General features: G+C 47.2%; 1 protein-coding gene across 1 annotated transcript in view; it reads left to right on the top strand.

Moving 5' to 3' along the window:
* Positions 1–319: 319 nt before the first annotated feature.
* NTM (neurotrimin) overlaps positions 320–17677 on the top strand; it is a 1126386-nt gene continuing 1109028 nt past the window's right edge. Inside the window, exon 1 of the mRNA XM_029075997.2 lies at positions 320–720. Coding sequence (XP_028931830.1) covers positions 639–720 — 82 coding nt within the window. The 5' untranslated portion in view covers positions 320–638. The remainder of the gene's footprint in view (positions 721–17677) is intronic.

Raw genomic sequence — 17677 nt, 5'->3', positions numbered from 1 at the left:
CCTGTGGTCAACAGAAGGCATCAATGCTGCTCTGCTTTGCCGAGGGAACCCTGGTTCTAAAGGCAAGGGGAAGAGGGATCTTTCCCCTTTCTGAAAGGCAGTGGGAAAGGGAATCTGTCAATGTTCAGAGCTTGGAAACGACCAGCCTATAAAATGAAAGTAATATAGGAGGGGCAGTGTGGCATTTAGCATTTCATTTCTCCAGGCTCCTGTCTCTTTAATCAGCTAGCCTGATTTGCCCGGTAAATGATTCTTCAGTGTGTGTGCATGCGCGCGTGCGTGTGCTTGTGTGTGTGTGTGTGTGTGTGTGTATATGTGTATGTGAGAGAGAGAGAGAGAGAGAGAGGGAGAGAGAATGTGTGTAGTTCTGTCAATCGTTGGGTTAGAACCAATGATTGCCGGACATAGGGAGGGCTCCCCAGCTCCAGATTGTGTGATGTGTTTCAGTGCCAGAGTATATGAGTAGAGATAATTACTGAGAAGTCACACTCTCTCACTCCTTCAGTTTCTTCTTGTGTCCTTCAGCCAAACACTGGATTTAAATCTCTTCCCACAAGCTTGAGAGCAACGCAGTCTGTCAGGAAAGAGAGGAAGAAAAACCTGCATCTAACAAAAAAAAAAAGGAAGAAAAACGCAACATGAAAACCAGCCTGGCAAAAATGCACAATTCTATCTCTTGGGCAATCTTCACCGGGGTGGCTGCTCTCTTTCTCTTCCAAGGTAAGAGGCTACTATTGATTCATCTCCTCTAGACTGAGGATTTGTGCATGGTGCTTCATAGGATTCTCAGACTCCCAAAGTCTGTCTCCCCTGCGTGGGGTTTGCAGGTGGAGAGACAGAGTATTTAAACAGCATGGCTGGGTCTTAATTCTCTCTGCCAGGATGTGTAACAAAATTGATTTGATTCTGGTTGCTCCAGGAATGGAGAAGTAAGCATTTGGAGAATATGCATATGATGGACTTTGAGGTTATATATACTCTGTAGTTATATAAATGTATATGTCCAGGCATACAAAAATTTCAGAAGCACCAAGTGTTCTGGGTTATAATAGAATCACGAGGCAGTAGCTTGCTAGTGTTTTGCATATTTTATAAAGACGGATATCGACTAGGTGTATGAGCTTCCAAATATGAATGAATGTTAAATGGAGAGGATTTCAGAAGTGCCTACAGAACATTTAAAAAGCTCCCAGGGTCTTGTGCAAAATTCTGGTCCCCAGCCCGTCATCGGAGGGGATGAATCAATTTGTGGCAGCCGTCAGCAACTGGATTAGCAGAGAAGGAAGAGGGATGGAGTGGGGAGGGGGAGGGTCGGGGGAACCGGCATGTCACATTGGTAGAATGTTAAATTGTTAGGGGGAAGAATTCTAAAGTTAAAGGACAAACACCATACTGAGCCCAGAAATGCTAATTCCGTATATGTCGGGAAAGCCAGCCATGGGGCTATAATGTGGGGCTGAGGAACCCATCTCCTGTCTGTTCCATCTGACTTTGGGCTGAGGGTTGGGCAGAGTCAGAACTGACTTCTCACTCAGTCTCTCTCCCTCAGCCTGCCCTCTCCATGGGCTTCCTCTCTTTTTAACTTTATTCTTTCTCTGAAGGGCTCCCCCTAGCCCAGAGGCATCTTTCGCATTTAACTGCATGTTTTGGAGAAAGAAACTTTTCATGGGGCTGCCGTGGTTCTGCCTTTCTCCCATAAGATAGGGGGATCCTCCCAGCTGGATCTTTCCTTCCTTAAAAGTAGGAGATGGGACCCAGCACAGGATGGATAGACAGGTGGGAGATGGACCAGCCCAGGATGAATGGACAGGTGGGAGATGGCCCGGCCCAGGACTGACCTGGCCTGACCTGACCTTGATCCCTTCTTCCACCTGTTCCAGTGACAAGTCCCAGATTTTGCTTAAGCCTGGGGCTTGTAATCCCCTCTGACCCTTGGGAGGGTCAATTGTGTTGATGAAGACACAAGGCAGCAGTCTCTTTCTGGCTGAAAACTTGTTCTCTCCCGGATAGCTGCAGTGGAGCAGAAGGAAATCTAAATTAGGCAGCCAGAGTGGTTTGGGAATTGGGGTTGGGGGCTGCTGTTGGAGCAGAGGAGGAATCAGGTGGCATTGAGGTGTGAAAGAGACTGGTGTGGTCTGGCTTCATGCAGGCTAGGTACTGCGTTGCACTCACGAGAGAAATCAGAGAACAGCATGTCACTGGCATGCTTAAACAGGGGAGTGGGAGCAAAGTGGGACTGATCGCTATCCAACTTGGAGGTAGTTGTTGTATATAGAGGTATACAAAGTATATATGTCTGTACGTGTGTGTCTGCGAATATCTTCTTTAACATTAAATATTATAAAGAGAAGCATTCTGTGTTCGTGTACATTGCTGTATGTTTGGGGACACACGGCAATATACTGAGAAGTCAAATCCGAGGAGGTTATGGAAACAGTGATTGCTTCCTACCGATTCAGGACCAGTAACTCGGAAGGAGGTGAGGGAGGGAGCTAGGGGCTTGAGGAAGTGTCAACCACCTCAAAAATGATGCTCCTCTTCCAATGTACCCCTCTTTTGCTCCCCCTTCCACCACCCCAAATAAGCAAACATGTCCAAACTTCCAGATGCCAAGCCCCACTGGCAGACAGCCAGGAGCCAGGGGGCAGGTCTGAATTTACATATAAATTAGCAGACGTGATTTTTGGGGGGATCAGAAACAAATGCAGGGAAACATAATATTTGCTTGTTATTTAGATCTAAGTTGAATAGATGGAGGGTAGTGCTGGAGCCAATTCTGTGGAGGGTGGGGAGAGGAAGAGAAGGAGAGCAGGGAGGGAATTCAATTTGGCAACAGTTCCCTGGATTTAAGAGGTGAGGAGGAGGGGGCAAAGTGGAATTTCCCCCCTATTTTCTCACCGTCTTATGGTGTCCAGAAGTGACCAGCCTCCTCTCCCTGGAGAGGTTCAGAAGAGCGCCAAACCTGGTCTATTCCCCAACAGAAGTGACATGTGATTTGACAGCAGCTGGAGCGGAGAGCAGCTTGTTCCCCATCTCCCCTCCCCATTTCCTCCACCGGGTCCAACTCCACAACCAAGGTGGAGGTGAGTGGGCTATCCCTCTCCCAGGAACAGAGTGGCGATCACTTATCCCACTTCCCCCAGCCCTAGTCAGCCCGGCTCCTATCTGGAAGAATCCCTCTCCATCTCATTGATCCAGTGAGGCTAGTTAGAATGCACTGCGCATTCTGAGTCCTTTTTTCTCCCCTCCTCCGCTTCTGTTTCAAGCCGGCTCTGTTCAAAACAGGCATATCTTAGGGCTTCTGCCTCATGGAAAGGTGTCTGGTGCCAATGGCAGGTTAGCGGATCTCACCCCCCTCCCTAATCCCTGCCCCCTTTTCTTTTCTTCCTCCCTCCCCCACCCCAATCCAGCTTAGCGTGGGAGTGAATCTCCCAAGGAATCAACAGTGATTAGTGAGTGATGGGGAGGGGGAGAGGGAAGAGGAGGAACAGCCTGGGGCTTTGGGTTCCAATGATTCCTCAATATTGATTGCCATGCCGTTCTGATATCTAAGGAACAGTAGGGATTTGGGTTTGGGGAGGCAAGTTGGGGTTGGAGTGGAAGCAGACCCTGGCTCTGCCCTGACTCTGCTCTTTACTCTGCTCCTGGCCCTGACTTTGACTCTGCCCCTGCCCTGAATGGCTGTTGCCATAGCTTTGCTCTTTCTGGAAACTGGGACCACTTTTTCTTTGAAGGATTGGTTCTTTTAACCTCATTGTGGGGCTGGGCTTCAGAGCTCTATCCCTCTCAAGGATGTGGGGTCTCACCTGCACATCTCTCTATGGGAGAAAAGGAGCAGGGAGGGTGGGAGAGTTGAGATGAGAGAGAAGGGGACACTTGACTGAGAGTATCATCTCTGCCCAGAGTCCAGGAGGAGCTTGTACCCTATGGGTTCTAGACATACTACAGTACCATCTTTGGTGGAGAATGAAGTCCTGCTCTCCTTGGAATCCTGTGTCCTCAGGTCATAATTTCCCATCCTTTTCATAGAGAAGGGTCTCTCTGTGGTCTCTCCAGGGCACTCCAAATCAAGCTCACAAAGCCTCGCTCTGGCTCAGCCCATGGGTCATCAAAACAGAAAAACAATAAAGTTGGACTAAGTTGCCCAAGTGATGACTTAAATTTCTGCCCTAAGGGTCTGTCAGAGCCCACCCCAAGGGGGGAGCCAGAGGGAAACATGATGAGGGGTGGAGGACATGCCATCAACAGACAAATTCATTCATTCATTCAATAGTATTTATTGAGCGCTTACTATGTGCAGAGCACTGTACTAAGCGCTTGGAATGTACAAATTGGTAATATATAGAGACAGCCCCTGCCCTTTGACGGGCTTACCTGACTCCCCACCCGATACCCGTGGCCTGGCATGGCCTGGAGATCACAGGTCAGCCCCAGAGTACCTAGGCCCAGACCTGACGACAACTGGGATCACGGCAGGAACCCAGGAGTGAAACCCCGGGTCTCATCCAGGCCTGGTATGAGCCACTAGGAGACCCCTCGTACAGCTCTCCTGGGCTTGCTCAGACAAGGTGCCAGTGCTGCCCCCGAAGAGTCAAGGTGGCCTGAGCATTCTTCCCATTGCAGAAAAGCACAGGCTGGGCATAGAACTGGAATTCCAACACCATCAATTTCCATGGGGGAAGCAAACTGTAGATAGAGGAACTGGATTTGTGTAATAAGTGTTTCCTCAAATCCTTATGTTGACCATTAGACCTTACATCCAAACCTGGGTCTTCTGTGTTCTGCAGAAGAAGCAACATGGCCTAGTGGAAAGAATACAACCTGGGAGTCAGAGGATCTGGGTTGTAATCCCAGCTCTGACACATCTGCTGTGTGACCTTGGCCAAGTCACTTCACTTCCCGGTGCCCCAGTTCCCTCATCTGCAAAAAGGGGACTCCATACTTGTTCTCTCTCCTACTTAGACTGTGAGCCCCATGTGGGACCTGATCATCTTGTATCTATACCAGCACTTATTATTATTATTATTATGACAAAGTAAAGATTTTGGATCTCACATGTAGATGTGGGTGAGAATATGCTGTGGTTGGTATTGCCCAGGCCCCAGCTCTCAATCTTCACTGAGCAGAGGCTTCTTTGCTGTCTCCTGAGAGAAGGCTTTCCCCCTTGGAATTCTCCATTTCTCCAAGAATCTGCCAGGCAGAGGGATCTCCCAGAGCGTGCTGGGAGGATTCATCAGTGGCCGGAACACTCAGAACATGTGGCCCACTAAGTGGAGTCCCCAGCTGAGCAGGGTGGGGTTTTTTTTGCCGTTTCCTTCCTTTCTGCTCTATTGGCTTGTTACGTGTTTACTTTAGGTCTACAGTGATTTGAAATTCAATAAAAACAAATTAAACACAAAAAAATTGTAAAAGTAAGGTAACAGATGGAATCCTAGCTCAGCATCACTATAAGGCCTGCGCTGTTCATCTCTTCTGCTATTTCCTCTCCAGCATCTCCGCAGCCCAGTATTCCCTGCTGCTGCTGTGTTTATGTGTGAGAATGTGTGTGTTTGTGTCTGTACATACCTCCCCTTCACCTGCATTCCCACTCCACCTTCTTGCTGAGGTCTCTGGAGCAAACAGGGAAGACAGTGGGTGAGGGAAGAAGAACAGAATCTACTTTTTTCTCTTTGCCCCCTGGCAAGGAGGGCAGTATGAGACCTGAAGGAAGCAGAGTCAGGGCTCAGGTGACTTAAGGGGTTTGGCTTAAAGGACCCCGATGACTCCAAGTGTTTGGGGGCTTAACGGGGCACCTGCTGGAATTTCCAGATTGCAAACTCACCCTGGCAGGTTTGGCTCACTCACTTCTCCTTTAGTTGAAAAGAGACATTCACTCCCTCTCTCACACTTCTTCACTCCATGGGAAAAAGAATTGATCAGTTGACAGATCTAGGTCAAGCTGGCAGGGGTTGCTCTACTCTGAGCCACAGAGGAGGAGGAATCAGGGGGTTTGTCCGGGGGGGGGAGGGGGATCCTCTTCACAAGGAATTTCAGTCTGCAAACTGGTGCTGGCACTGAGAAAACTCGGGTGGGACCCTGAATACCAAGTTCACCCAGTAGCCAAGAGAATTCAGAGCCCTTGATTTCTCCCAACACTTCCATGCCTATATTTCTTGGTTCTTCCCTCCATTCTTTCCTTTCTCTTCCTTTTCCTTCCCTTCTTTTCCTTTGTTCTTTTTTCCTTCCCCTTCTCTTTCTCTTCTCCTTCCCTCTCCATCCTTGTCCATATCCTCCCTCTGGTCTGGGACATCCTCTCCCTCCAATCAATCAATCAATCGTATTCACTAAGTCTTTATATAAGATAGACCACCATTCTTCTCATCTTCAAAGATCTACTAAAATCACATCTCCTCCAAAAGGTCTAGCCCTAACCCCTCACATCCTTTATTTTATACTCGGGTGCTTCTCCCTTCTGTAATTTATTTTGATGTCTTCTCCCCATGTAATCTGGAGGCTCCCAGTGAGCAAGGGTCTGGTCTGCCAATTCTATTGTATTATAATAAAAATAATGGTGGTATTTGTTAAGCATTTACTATGTTCCAGGCACTGTTCTAAGCACGGGTTAGATTCAAGGTAATCAGGTTGGATACAGTCCCTGACCCACATGATATTCACAGTCTTAATCTCCATTTTACAGGTGAAGTAACTGAGGCCCAGAGAAGTGAAGTAACTAGCCCAAGATCACACAGCAGACAAGTGGTGGAGCTGGGATTAGAACCCTTGACCTTCTGACTCCCAGGTCCATGCTCTATCCACTTAGTTCAGTGCTCTGTCCTCAGTAAGCTCTCAAAAATACCACTGAGCAATTATCCTCCCCTTCCTTCCCTTCTTTCCCTTTTTATTTTTTCTTGCCTTTTCTCCTCTTCCTTTTCTCCTTCCCTTCCTTTCATTTCATTTTATCGTTCCTTTGCCTTCTCTGCCCTTTATCCTTCCTATTTTTTCTCCCTCTCTTTCCCTTCCTTTCCTTCTTTCCTTTTTCCCTTTCCTTTTCCTTAACTTTGCTTCTCTTCCTCCTTCCCTTTCCCCCTTTCTCCTTCCCGTTCCTTCTTTCTTTTAGAGAAGCAGTGTAGCTTGGTGAAAGTACACGGGCTTGGGAGGCAGAGGTCATGGGTTCTAATCCTGCCTCCGCCACTTGTCACCTGTGTCACTTTGGGCAAGTCACTTCACTTCTCTGTGCCTCAGTTACCTCATCTGTAAAATGGGGATTGACTTTAAGTGCTACATGGACAACCTGACAACCTTGTATTTATCCCAGAACTTAGTGCTTGGCACACAGTAAGCACTTAAATACCATCATTATTATTATTATTCTCCTTGCCTTTCCCCCCTTCTCCTTCCCTTCTCTTCCCTTTCCCCTTCTTTTTCATTCTCTCCCCTTTCCTTCTCAGCAGTTGGACCCAAGAGTCAAAGCTGCAGGTCTTTATTCACATATGTTGGAGACAATTTGACATTCTGGCTATATTCCTGGCTTGCTTTCTTCCTCATCCTCTTCCTTTCCAGGCTGCAATTCTCCATGAGTGGGTTTACATCTTCCCATCAGACTTGATGGACTGACACTACTAAGCCAGACTTAGAGGGCTGTTCCTCAGCACCATTGAGATTAGAGAGAGACAACCACTTGACTTACCAATGTCATCAGTTGGGTAGCAAACCTGTCCAACACTGTCACTTCAAGACTGGCCCCCCCAAGATAAACGCCCCCCTGTAGCACCAATCCAACATTTCCTCCCTCTGGCTCTTCCACTCTTCCTCCTTTACTTCCCCATTTCCTTCCTTCCCTTTCTCAACCTCTTCCCTTCCCATTTCCCTCTTCTCCTTCTCCCTCCCTTTTTCTTTCCTCTTTCTTAGGATGGAGAATGGTACCCTTCACTCTCATCAGAGAGTAATCAGGCCTTTTGTTTGTTTGAGAGAAGGAAGGTAGCAGCAACACCGAAAGAGTCTTCTGCAAAGCAAGAGATTAGTCAACAAAGAATCAAATCTCCTGGGTGGTGAAGAAAGGTGTTACAAGCAGAACAATAAGCTAAAAATCAAATCAAACATTGGAAAACACATGTCTGTGTCTGGTCACTAAGGATGGGTTAGCCTAGGCAATCTGGTGTGTGAAAAACACTTGGTGTTTGGGGTGCTGTTTTTTTGAAACCAGCTCTGAGGCTCAAAGTTGTTCGATTGGAATATTACATCTGTAGGCAAATTCACTCTTTCATTTGCCCTGCTTTCCTCTTGTCTTTCATTATCATTCCCCGCTCCCAACCCTACCCTTCGACTCCTAAAGGGAATGGACTTCCATGTCAGGTCATTTTTGAAGGTCATATTACCCTAAAGCACATCAGACTTTAAGCAAAGCCATCAGTGGGTCATCAAACCCAGGGATCTTTTGCATGCAGGCCTGGTAGCCAGGATGCCAGGAGAATGTGGTTGTTCTCCTGGGAATCCATCCTCTGGGGGAGGGAACAGTCCCTAGCTTTTTCCCCTCTGTAGTCCCTATCTTTGTCTCTGGGAACCTGTTCTGAAGCTCTTTCCTATGAATTTACTGAAACCTTGTTGAACCTCCTGATATTTTCTGCTCCTGGGTTTGATCTGGCCCTGCCCACTCCTCCTAGGTCTGATGCTTTTCTGCCCTCTCTGTTGCCTCATCTGCTGCCTTGACCACGAAAGCCACCGCTCAGAAGGGCAAGTGTTCTTGCTACCTCCTGACTAATAACGATAACTGTGGTACTGGCTAAGTGCTTACTATGCGCCAAGCACTGGGAAAGATACAATACAATCAGAACAGACACCATCCCTTGCCCTATTGGGGCTCACGCTCTAAATGGGAAGCAGCATGGCCTAGTGGAATGAGCATGGCTCAGTGGAAAGAGTGTGGGCTTCGGAGTCAGAGATCATGGGTTCGACTCCCAGCTCCTCCACTTGTCAGCTATGTGACTGTGGGCAAGTCACTTAATTTCTCTGTGCCTTAGTTACCTCATCTGTAAAATGGGGATTAACTGTGAGCCTCACGTGGGGCAACCTGATTACCCTGTATCTACCCCAGCGCTTAGAACAGTGCTCTGCACATAGTAAGCGCTTAACAAATACCAACATTATTATTATTATTACCAAGGGGCCTGGGACTCAGAGCACTGTCTCTGTCACTTACCTGCGATGTGTCCTTGGGCAAGTCACCTAACTTCTCTGTGCCTGCCCAGTGCACAGCAGTAATTCTCCCTCCTGATTATCTTGTATCTACCTCAGGTCTTAGTACTGGGCTTGACTCATAGTAAGCACTTAACAGGTATCTCAGTTATGATCATTATTATTATGTTCAGGCTTGGTGATATCTCCTTTCCCCAACTCTCCTCGCTAATGACCATCCTCAAGGCTCAGCACCTCTCTCTTGTGTAGGGCAGACAGCTTTCCCTGGAGCAGTGGGGAGACTAAGGATTGCCCCTGCCAAGAGCTGTTCATTTACTGTCTTGACCCTGCTGTCTTGGTTGTTTGACTCTGTCATCTGTTGTTTTTTACAGTTCACTGTTACTGTTATTTCTAGCCCCACCTGAATTGTGAGCCCCATTTAGGGAAGGGGCAATGTCTTATCTGCTATCATTATGGGCAGGAAAGGATCTGCTAATTCTGTTGCATTATACTCTCCCAAGAACTTAGTACGATACTCCTTGTAAGTGTCAAAGTAAGTGCCAAATAAATTCCACTGATAGATGATTGCTTATAATGATATCTACACCAATGTTTAGCACGGAGTTTGAAGGCTCAGAGTAAGTGATTAAGGACTACCCTAAGGCACTGATGGTATAAGCCATAGTATTTTTGAAGCACTATGTGCAAAATACTGTACTAAGTGCTAGGACCGAGTATACAAAGTGGACATTCATCCTTTGAGGGACTCACAATGGTATCCATACATCATGTTGGGAGGTAATCTAGAACTGGATATTTTCATCAAAAGGCCACATTTGGAAGGTTAAGACCAGTACAAAGCTATTTTCTAGAGAGGGACAGGATTTAGGAAATGGGAATAGAGGCTAGTTGGAAGGGCATCATTTGGGAAACCTGCCCTGGTTTCCTGGCCCCAGGGAATAATGTGAGTGCTTTCATTTAATTCCTGAAAATGATACATTTGTCATTTTAAGGCATAAAGACATCTCGAGGATTGGTAGGACAAACGGAAATGGACTCGACTCAAAACAAGTGATTGCTTGGACTTAAGCAAGTGATCCTTGACTCTCATAATGATTATTAGATCCCTGGGAGGCTGTGGAATCTCTATTCCTAAAAGTCTTTTCAGAGATCTTTCAATCAATTGTATTTTTTGAGCACTTACTATGTGCAGAACACCATACTAAGTGCTTGAGAGAGTTCAAGGCAACCAAATTATTAGACACATTTCCTGCCCATAAGAAGGTTAGTCTAGAGAGTAGGTAAGCATGACAATAGGTGAGTTAGCAATTTTCCTGCCCTGAGAAAGAGGGCTGGTCCAGATGAACCCTAAATGTCCCTTCCAGGATTATATTTCCTTTTCTGAGGTTGATATTGATATTTAGAGACACTTAGTGGGTCATAGATGATTTCTCCAGTTATATGCAGCACTCTAAGGACTACCCTGTGGACTGTAAGCTCATTGCAGGCAGGGAATGTGTCCGTTTATTGTTATATCATACTCTCCCAAGTGTTTAGTATAGTGGTCTGCACATAGTAAGTGATCAATAAATATAGTAGTAATAATAACAGTTGTGGTATTTGTTAAGCACTTACTATGAGACAGGCACTATTCTAAATGCTGGGGTAGATACAAGCTAATCAGGTTGGACACAGTCCCTGTCCCACATAGTGCTCACAGTCTTAATCTCCAATTTTCATGAGGGAACTGAGGCAAAGAGAAATTAAGTGATTTGCCCAAGGTCACACAGCAGACAACTGGCGGAGGTGCGATTAGAACTCAGGTCCTTCTGACTCTTAGGCCCATACTCTATTTGCTAGTCCACGCTGCTTCTCCAAAGATTGATGGACTGACTGAACCAGCAATGTTGGGACGTGGTGGTGGTGAAGGGGTCTTAGCTGATGATGACGCTGATGATGGTATTTATTATGCACTTACTGTGTGCCAACTGCAGGAGTAGAGGCAAGATAATCAGGTCTGACAGAGTCCTTGTCCCATATGGGGCTCACAGTGGGAGAGAGAAGTGGTTTTTCATCCCCATTTGACAGCTGAGGACACTGAGGTACAGAGCAGGTAAATGACTCATCCAAGGTCACACAGTAGGCCACTGACAGAGTTGGACTAGGACTTGGGTCTCATGACTCTGAGTCTAGTGCTCCATTCATTAGGACACATTCTTCCTTACCCCTGCCATGGATGAAGAACAAAAATTGGGCAGGCCAAGGGGATCTGAGAAGGGATCCCCGAGGTGGAGCAAGAAGGGGAATGCAGGGTAATTTTTGGAATTCTTCCCTGCAACTCTCCTAAGAGGAACATGAAGCCATGGGTTCATTGGGAGTCTCCAGACCAAGGAGCCCCTATTTCTGCACCTCACTGGTGCAAAGCAGCAGGACATGACTCCCAACTCCACTCCACCCCCATTCCTACCCTCTGCCCATCCCAGCCCTGGGGTTGAACTCCCTCCCTGTTTTCTTGCCCCGACCTCTTCCACCCCAAAACCCACGGCTCCAGTTCCCTGAGCTTTAGGGGCTCCCAATGCCTGGATCCCGGGAGGACGGTGGCCGAGGTGGCCAGTGGTCAGGGAATGACTGACGCGATGCCTAACGAGATGCAGCTGAGGGAGCGGCTTGCTGACAGAACAATTTTCTGGATCCCGGAGTATCTGCCCAGCCCCAGCAAACCCGCAGCGCGGGCGTCATGAGACATTTTGGGATTGATCATTTACCTCGCTGTCAGGTTTTCCGTAAACTGGCGCAATTCCTGCTGTGCTCTTCCAGCCACCCAGCCCCGCCGCTCCATCAACTGCGCGCCAAAGCCGTCGGAATACCGTGTCAAACTATTTTCTGCGCCTTCTCCTTTCTTCCTCCTGAGCCGCTTGTGTTTATGTAAATGACTGGAAAGCAGTTTTCGGCTTTTTTCTGGAGCTTAAGGGCTTCGTGAGAAGCCTATTATTGAAAAATCAGAAACTGAAAAGCAACTTCTCAGACAATGAATTAGCAGTTCAGCGACGGTCTGTCTGATGCGGAACGCACGATATCTGGCAGTGGTACAAATAGGAATTCCCCTGGGATTCAGTAATCAAACACGTGGCAACAGGTTGTCTCTTTCAGCAGCAGTGGGGTAATCAGAAGAGATTTGCAGTTAATCCAAATATAACAGGGAACTATCCAAAAGGAGCTCAGAAAAGAAAGGGAAAGAAGACAAAAAGGAAAATGGTATGGAGATGATTGGAGAAGATTCCTTCCATTCATCACTCGGGAAGCCCTGTGATCCTTCAAGGGAGCACTGTGAGATATCCCAGGAGCACTGTGTGAATTCCCCCAGAAAACAATGTTTGGTCTTAGAGCATCACTGTATTTCCCCATGGAGCACAGTGGCTTGTCCCAGGGAGAGCTCTGAGTAGACACCCCAGGAGCATTAAAATCCTTCAGGAAGCACTGTGCAGTCAATTAAGGAGCACTGGTCTCCCTGGTGTTAACGTGAAGGCGGTTGGGAGTGGAAAGAGGCTTCTAGGGAAGCAGAATTGCCTTGAGGAAAAGAGCATGGACGTGTTTTCAGATCATGGCTCCACCACTTGTCTGCTGTGTGACCTTGGGCAAATCACTTAACTGCTCAGTGCCTCAGGTTCCTCATCTGTAAAATGGGGCTTTAGTACCTGTTCTCCTTTACATTAAGACTATTAGCCCCACGTGGGACAGGGACTCTGTCCAACCTAATTAACTGGTATCTATCCCAGTGCTTGGAACTGTTCTTGACATCTAGCAAGTACTTTAAAAAAATCCTTATTATTATCATTGTTCTATGATTTCTGCATAAATTTATAGTTGTTTCTTGAGGAGTCCCTCTGATTTGCCCTCCTTTGTCTCCAGGGATTCAGGCAAAGACATTATGTTTACCCATGGTTGTTTGATCTGAGTCTTGGGCTTAGCTTTATGACAAGACCTACCAGCTTCCAAAAAGGGCTGTGATGACCTCCATCCAGGTCTCTGTGTCAATAGATCTTCGAAGCTTGCCTGCCTGGCAGTCCCTAGCTCCATCTCCTGGCTCTCTGAGTTACTGGACAAATGATCACCAGCTTCTCCATCTGAATGTGTTGGGGTGAACAAGAAGAGACATTCTTGAGCAAATCTGGCAGCATGGTCTAGGGGAAAGAGCAGGGATCTGAGAGTCAAAGGACATGGGTTCTAATCCTGGCTCCACCACTTGTCTGTCGGGTGACTTTGGACTAGTCATTTAACTTCTATTACCTCATCTGTGACATGGGGATTAAGACTATGAGTCCCCTGTGGGAGAGGGACTGTGTTCAACCTGATTACCTTGTACCTAGCCCAGTACTTAGAGTAGTACTTGACACATAGTAAGCGCTTAGGAAATTATTATTATTATCAATTATTCCAGAAACACCATCCAAATGTCCCCATGCTCCTAGGATGAGTAAGTAAAGAGAATGTTTAGCAGAGCAAACAAGAAAATAATTAAAGGGGGGGAATTAGGGGTGAGAATGGGTAGTTAGGGGCTTATTCTGGGGTCTCAAAATGTTCCACAGTCCCCAGCAAGGCAGAAAACTCTTAAGTCTCCATGGAAAGCAGAGAGGAATGAAGATAATGGTTTCGATCCCATCTGAAAGCACCTGAACCAGTTCATCGGGGGTGGGTATCTTCCTGAAACCACTTCAGTGATGAGTCTGCAAAGATCTCGTCATCTCACCAGACCCCAGACTAGGGGATCCACATTTGGGCTGGAGAACCTGCTTGTCATCCCCCTCCCGCTCCCACCCCGCCCCCTGTGGAGGCCCAGCAAATCACTTAGAGAAAAATTTTCTAGTTACTCCTTATGCTAGGCAATCTGCTGCCTATCAGGAACTTTCATCTCTGGTTCCCCCCTCCCTGCCTCATGTTAATTTCCCACCTGAGTACCAAGTACTTTATAAATAGCAAATCTAAAATGAATTTCCTACCCATGATCATTAGCTCCCTTGACATCCATTAAACATTCGTGCAAGCAGAGTGAAATGACAAAAGGGATTGATTTTTACAGTGTGCTTAATAGGGGAAAAGAAAGAGAGGTGTTGACAAGTCCTTTTTCTCGCCCATCCTGATATCGTGAGGAATTTGAAATCAGTCAAATGACTTTTATCTTTAAAAAGAAGCTTGGTATTGGGGGTGGGAGGTGGAGGGTGGGGAGGTGGGGAATTCACAAGCTTCCCTTCAGACTTCGACTTAGCTCATTCAGGCTCCTGTAATGGCTAAATGCAAAGTTAGTTATCCAGGGCCCAGCCAGTGAGATGAATATGTCAGATTTAATGCTTCAAAACATATAGCGTCAGGGATGGGGGGGCCGGGGGGAGGAGGGCGTTGAAAAATATCTAATCTATTGCGAGAGCGATTGGAGGAATAAATGTGTTGTTGCAATGGTTGGGAGCCAGAGAATGCTGGCGTATGAGGCACTGTAGCTGAAAATTTAACTTTGATTTCAATTTTCATATTTGTCAGCAATAATTAGATTCAAGAGATGTTGTGCCGCTGTTCTAAAATACTAATAAGTAGAAGGCTTTGTAGTGTAGTTAATGGAGTCTTTTTTTTCCTAGTGGGCTAGAAAAATTCCATTAAAGTGAAAAGTCATACTATATTACCACACTTCGACATCCATCGACTCTGCCGCCACCGTAATATCATCACTGGAGACTGAAGGCCTCTAACCATGGGGCCAGTGGCTGGGAAGGTGGTTGTTTAAACTCCTTTTCTGTCTATCAAACGTGACCTGAGGAGACGAGAGGAGGAGGGGGAGTATACATGCACAGAGGACAAAAGGAATTTAATAATGACTCTGGTTTGAAGGATGGCCTTTTATGAGCATTGCCCTCTGAGACAGAGAGTTGAGAAGGGAGAATGGAATTGGGGAGAGGGCGCTGCCAGGGGAAATGCCCGGGGAAGACTGTGACATTGGGTCTCTGTCTCAGTAGAGTGGATTCACTGCTCTAAACTCACCCACCTTGAAGTGTTGAGATTTACCTGAGACACTCTGGATGCAGAGTTTCCTTTTCTGGTTCCCAAGTTTTCCTTTCCCAGCTCCAGAGTTATCCTTTCCTGGCTCCAGAGTTGCTCCTTTCCAGCTCCAGAATTTATCCATTTGCAGCTCCAGAGTTTCCCAGTCCCAGAGTTAACCATTTTCAGCTCCAAAATGATTCTTTCCTGGCTCCAGAGTTACAATTATCCTGCTCCCTGTTCCCCTTCTTCGGGGCAGGGGGGGGTGGGAGGGACAGGTCTGTAGTGGCAGGAGCCCAGGTGGGTATTTACTCAGTGAGACCAAAACCAATTGCTACGCTGAGGCACCCATTGACAGCCAGATTGAAGGCAGCAGGATGGAGCCAAAGCTGGGCCGCAGAGCCACAGCCCCACAGGTTAATAATAAGTGCTTACTATGTGCCAAGCACCATTCTAAGCATTTGGGGAGATACCAGTTGATCAGGTTAGACGAAGTCCCTGTCCCACATAGGACTCACACTCTTAATCTCCATCTTCTAGACTGTGAGCCTGTTTTAGGGTAGGGATTATCACTATCTGTTGCTGAACTGTACTTTCCAATCGCTTAGAACAGTGCTCCTGCACACAGTAAGCTCTCAATAAATACGATTGAATGAATTAATTTTACAGATTAGGAAACTGAGGCACAGGGAAGTTAAATGACTTGCCCAAGGTCAAACAGCAGACAGGTGGTGGAGGTGGAGTTAGAACCCAGGTCCTTCTGATTCCCGGTCCGTGCTCTATCCACTAAGCCATGTTGCTTCTCTTGCCACGGTAGTGACTGCCGCTTTTACGACCTATGTTTCAATATTCCTGTCTGGCCTGTCTGCCTCCGGGTGGTCAGTGACCTTGAGTCCTGATAGCCTAGGCTCAACAGACATTCCCCCTCTTGGAGAACTAGCAATGGAACTCAGGTCATCTGATTCCCTGTTTCCAGGGCTGGGCTGGACAACAGGAGTAGACCACCAAGAAGTAAACTTGAGGTGGGAGGAAATGAAATGTGGCCTGCCAGTGCCCCCCAGTGTCTAGGACAGGATGGGTCAGAATCCGGAGTCTCTTACCTTCAACAACTCTTTTGCCCCACAGATGAGCCACAGGCCAGGACTCAGGCTTGGTTCTGCTCAGATGTGCTTCACCCAATTTCCTCTGGGCAGATCCTGGTCCAGTGATAGCCTTGGGAGAGAGGGTCACCTTGTCTGGGACGGACATGCCTGGACTCCATGGGGAGAGGCCAGGGAAGAAGGGAGGGAAGGGGAGCTCTGGATTTTCAAAATTTTAAACAAAATTCTGTCTGTTCCAGGAGATCCCACATAACCAAGATCCGAGCAGAAATGTCAGCGAAGCAGTGACCCTGGAGGGAAAATAGTTTTAAATTTAGGGAAAAGCCCTCTCCCTCACTCGGAGGTGAACATTTCCAGGGTTCACTAACAGGTGGTTTCTGCTTCACTGCTCCCTCACCCCGCCCTTGATCACCTTCCCAGAAAGACAAGAGCCAAGGGACAACATCAACCTCAGTGTAGAGCTGGGACCCCACCCAGCTCCCCATTGCTTTCTTGTGCCCAAGATTGCCCCCTTCTGCCTTTTGATATCCTGCCCTCTGACCTCGGCCACCACCTTTGTCCTGGGGCAGGTGGAGCAGAAACAGGACCGGGGCTTGTTCTGGTGAAGGAAAACCTTACCCTTTGCCCCTCGGCTCCTCTTCCTTTTCCTCCTCCTCCTCTTCTTTCTCCTCCTCCCCCTCCTCCTCTTCTTCCCCCTCTTCCTCCTCCTCCTCCTTTCCCTCCTCCTCCTCCTTTCCCTCCTCCCTTTCTTCCTCTTCTCTTTCTCCTCTCCTCCCCTGCAGCTTTCCCCAAAGATCTCTGCTTCAGCTGCTTCCTCTATTTCCCTGGCGGCATGTGCCAGTTTCTATCCCAGTCCAGCACTTCAGCATGAAAGAAGGAAAGGGATATTAAATTCACCAGTGACATGCGTGGCAATTGGGAGAAGTCTTTGTTGTGTCATTTCTGAGCTCCTTCAGCCTATTAAGCAAACAAAAGTGCTTGTGGAATGAGAAATGTAAATGGCCAACACAAGCCGATTAATCCTGGATGTACAATTCCATTAATAAGGCCGCTTTTTAATAGGAGGCTCCTGCAGCAGCGGGCAGGCCCAACAATTGATGTATTTGCTGTAATTGTATTGCAACTAATGGGATATGAAGAAAATTGTACCTGAGAACCAGCTCCTTCACCACCATTTTCCAATCAGCTGAAATAATGGCTTGCCGGAATGCCGAAGCCCAGGAAAATGATGATGCTTAATACAAATAAAATAAAACAACAACAACTAGGAAAACCTATTATTCCCATTGAGATGGTCAGGAGTTTCTCTCTCCTTCTGGTCAGAGATAACTAGCTAAGCACAGCGGTTGGATATTCTGACGTGAGATACGTGGAGGATTTCCTGGCTAAACCCAGAGCAGGTA

The sequence above is a fragment of the Ornithorhynchus anatinus genome, chromosome 11, assembly GCF_004115215.2.
Source record: "Ornithorhynchus anatinus isolate Pmale09 chromosome 11, mOrnAna1.pri.v4, whole genome shotgun sequence".
In the NCBI taxonomy this organism is placed as follows: Eukaryota; Metazoa; Chordata; class Mammalia; order Monotremata; family Ornithorhynchidae; genus Ornithorhynchus; species Ornithorhynchus anatinus.
The sequence above is the reverse complement of the archived record's forward strand: the minus strand, read 5'-3'. Positions and strand labels throughout refer to the sequence as shown.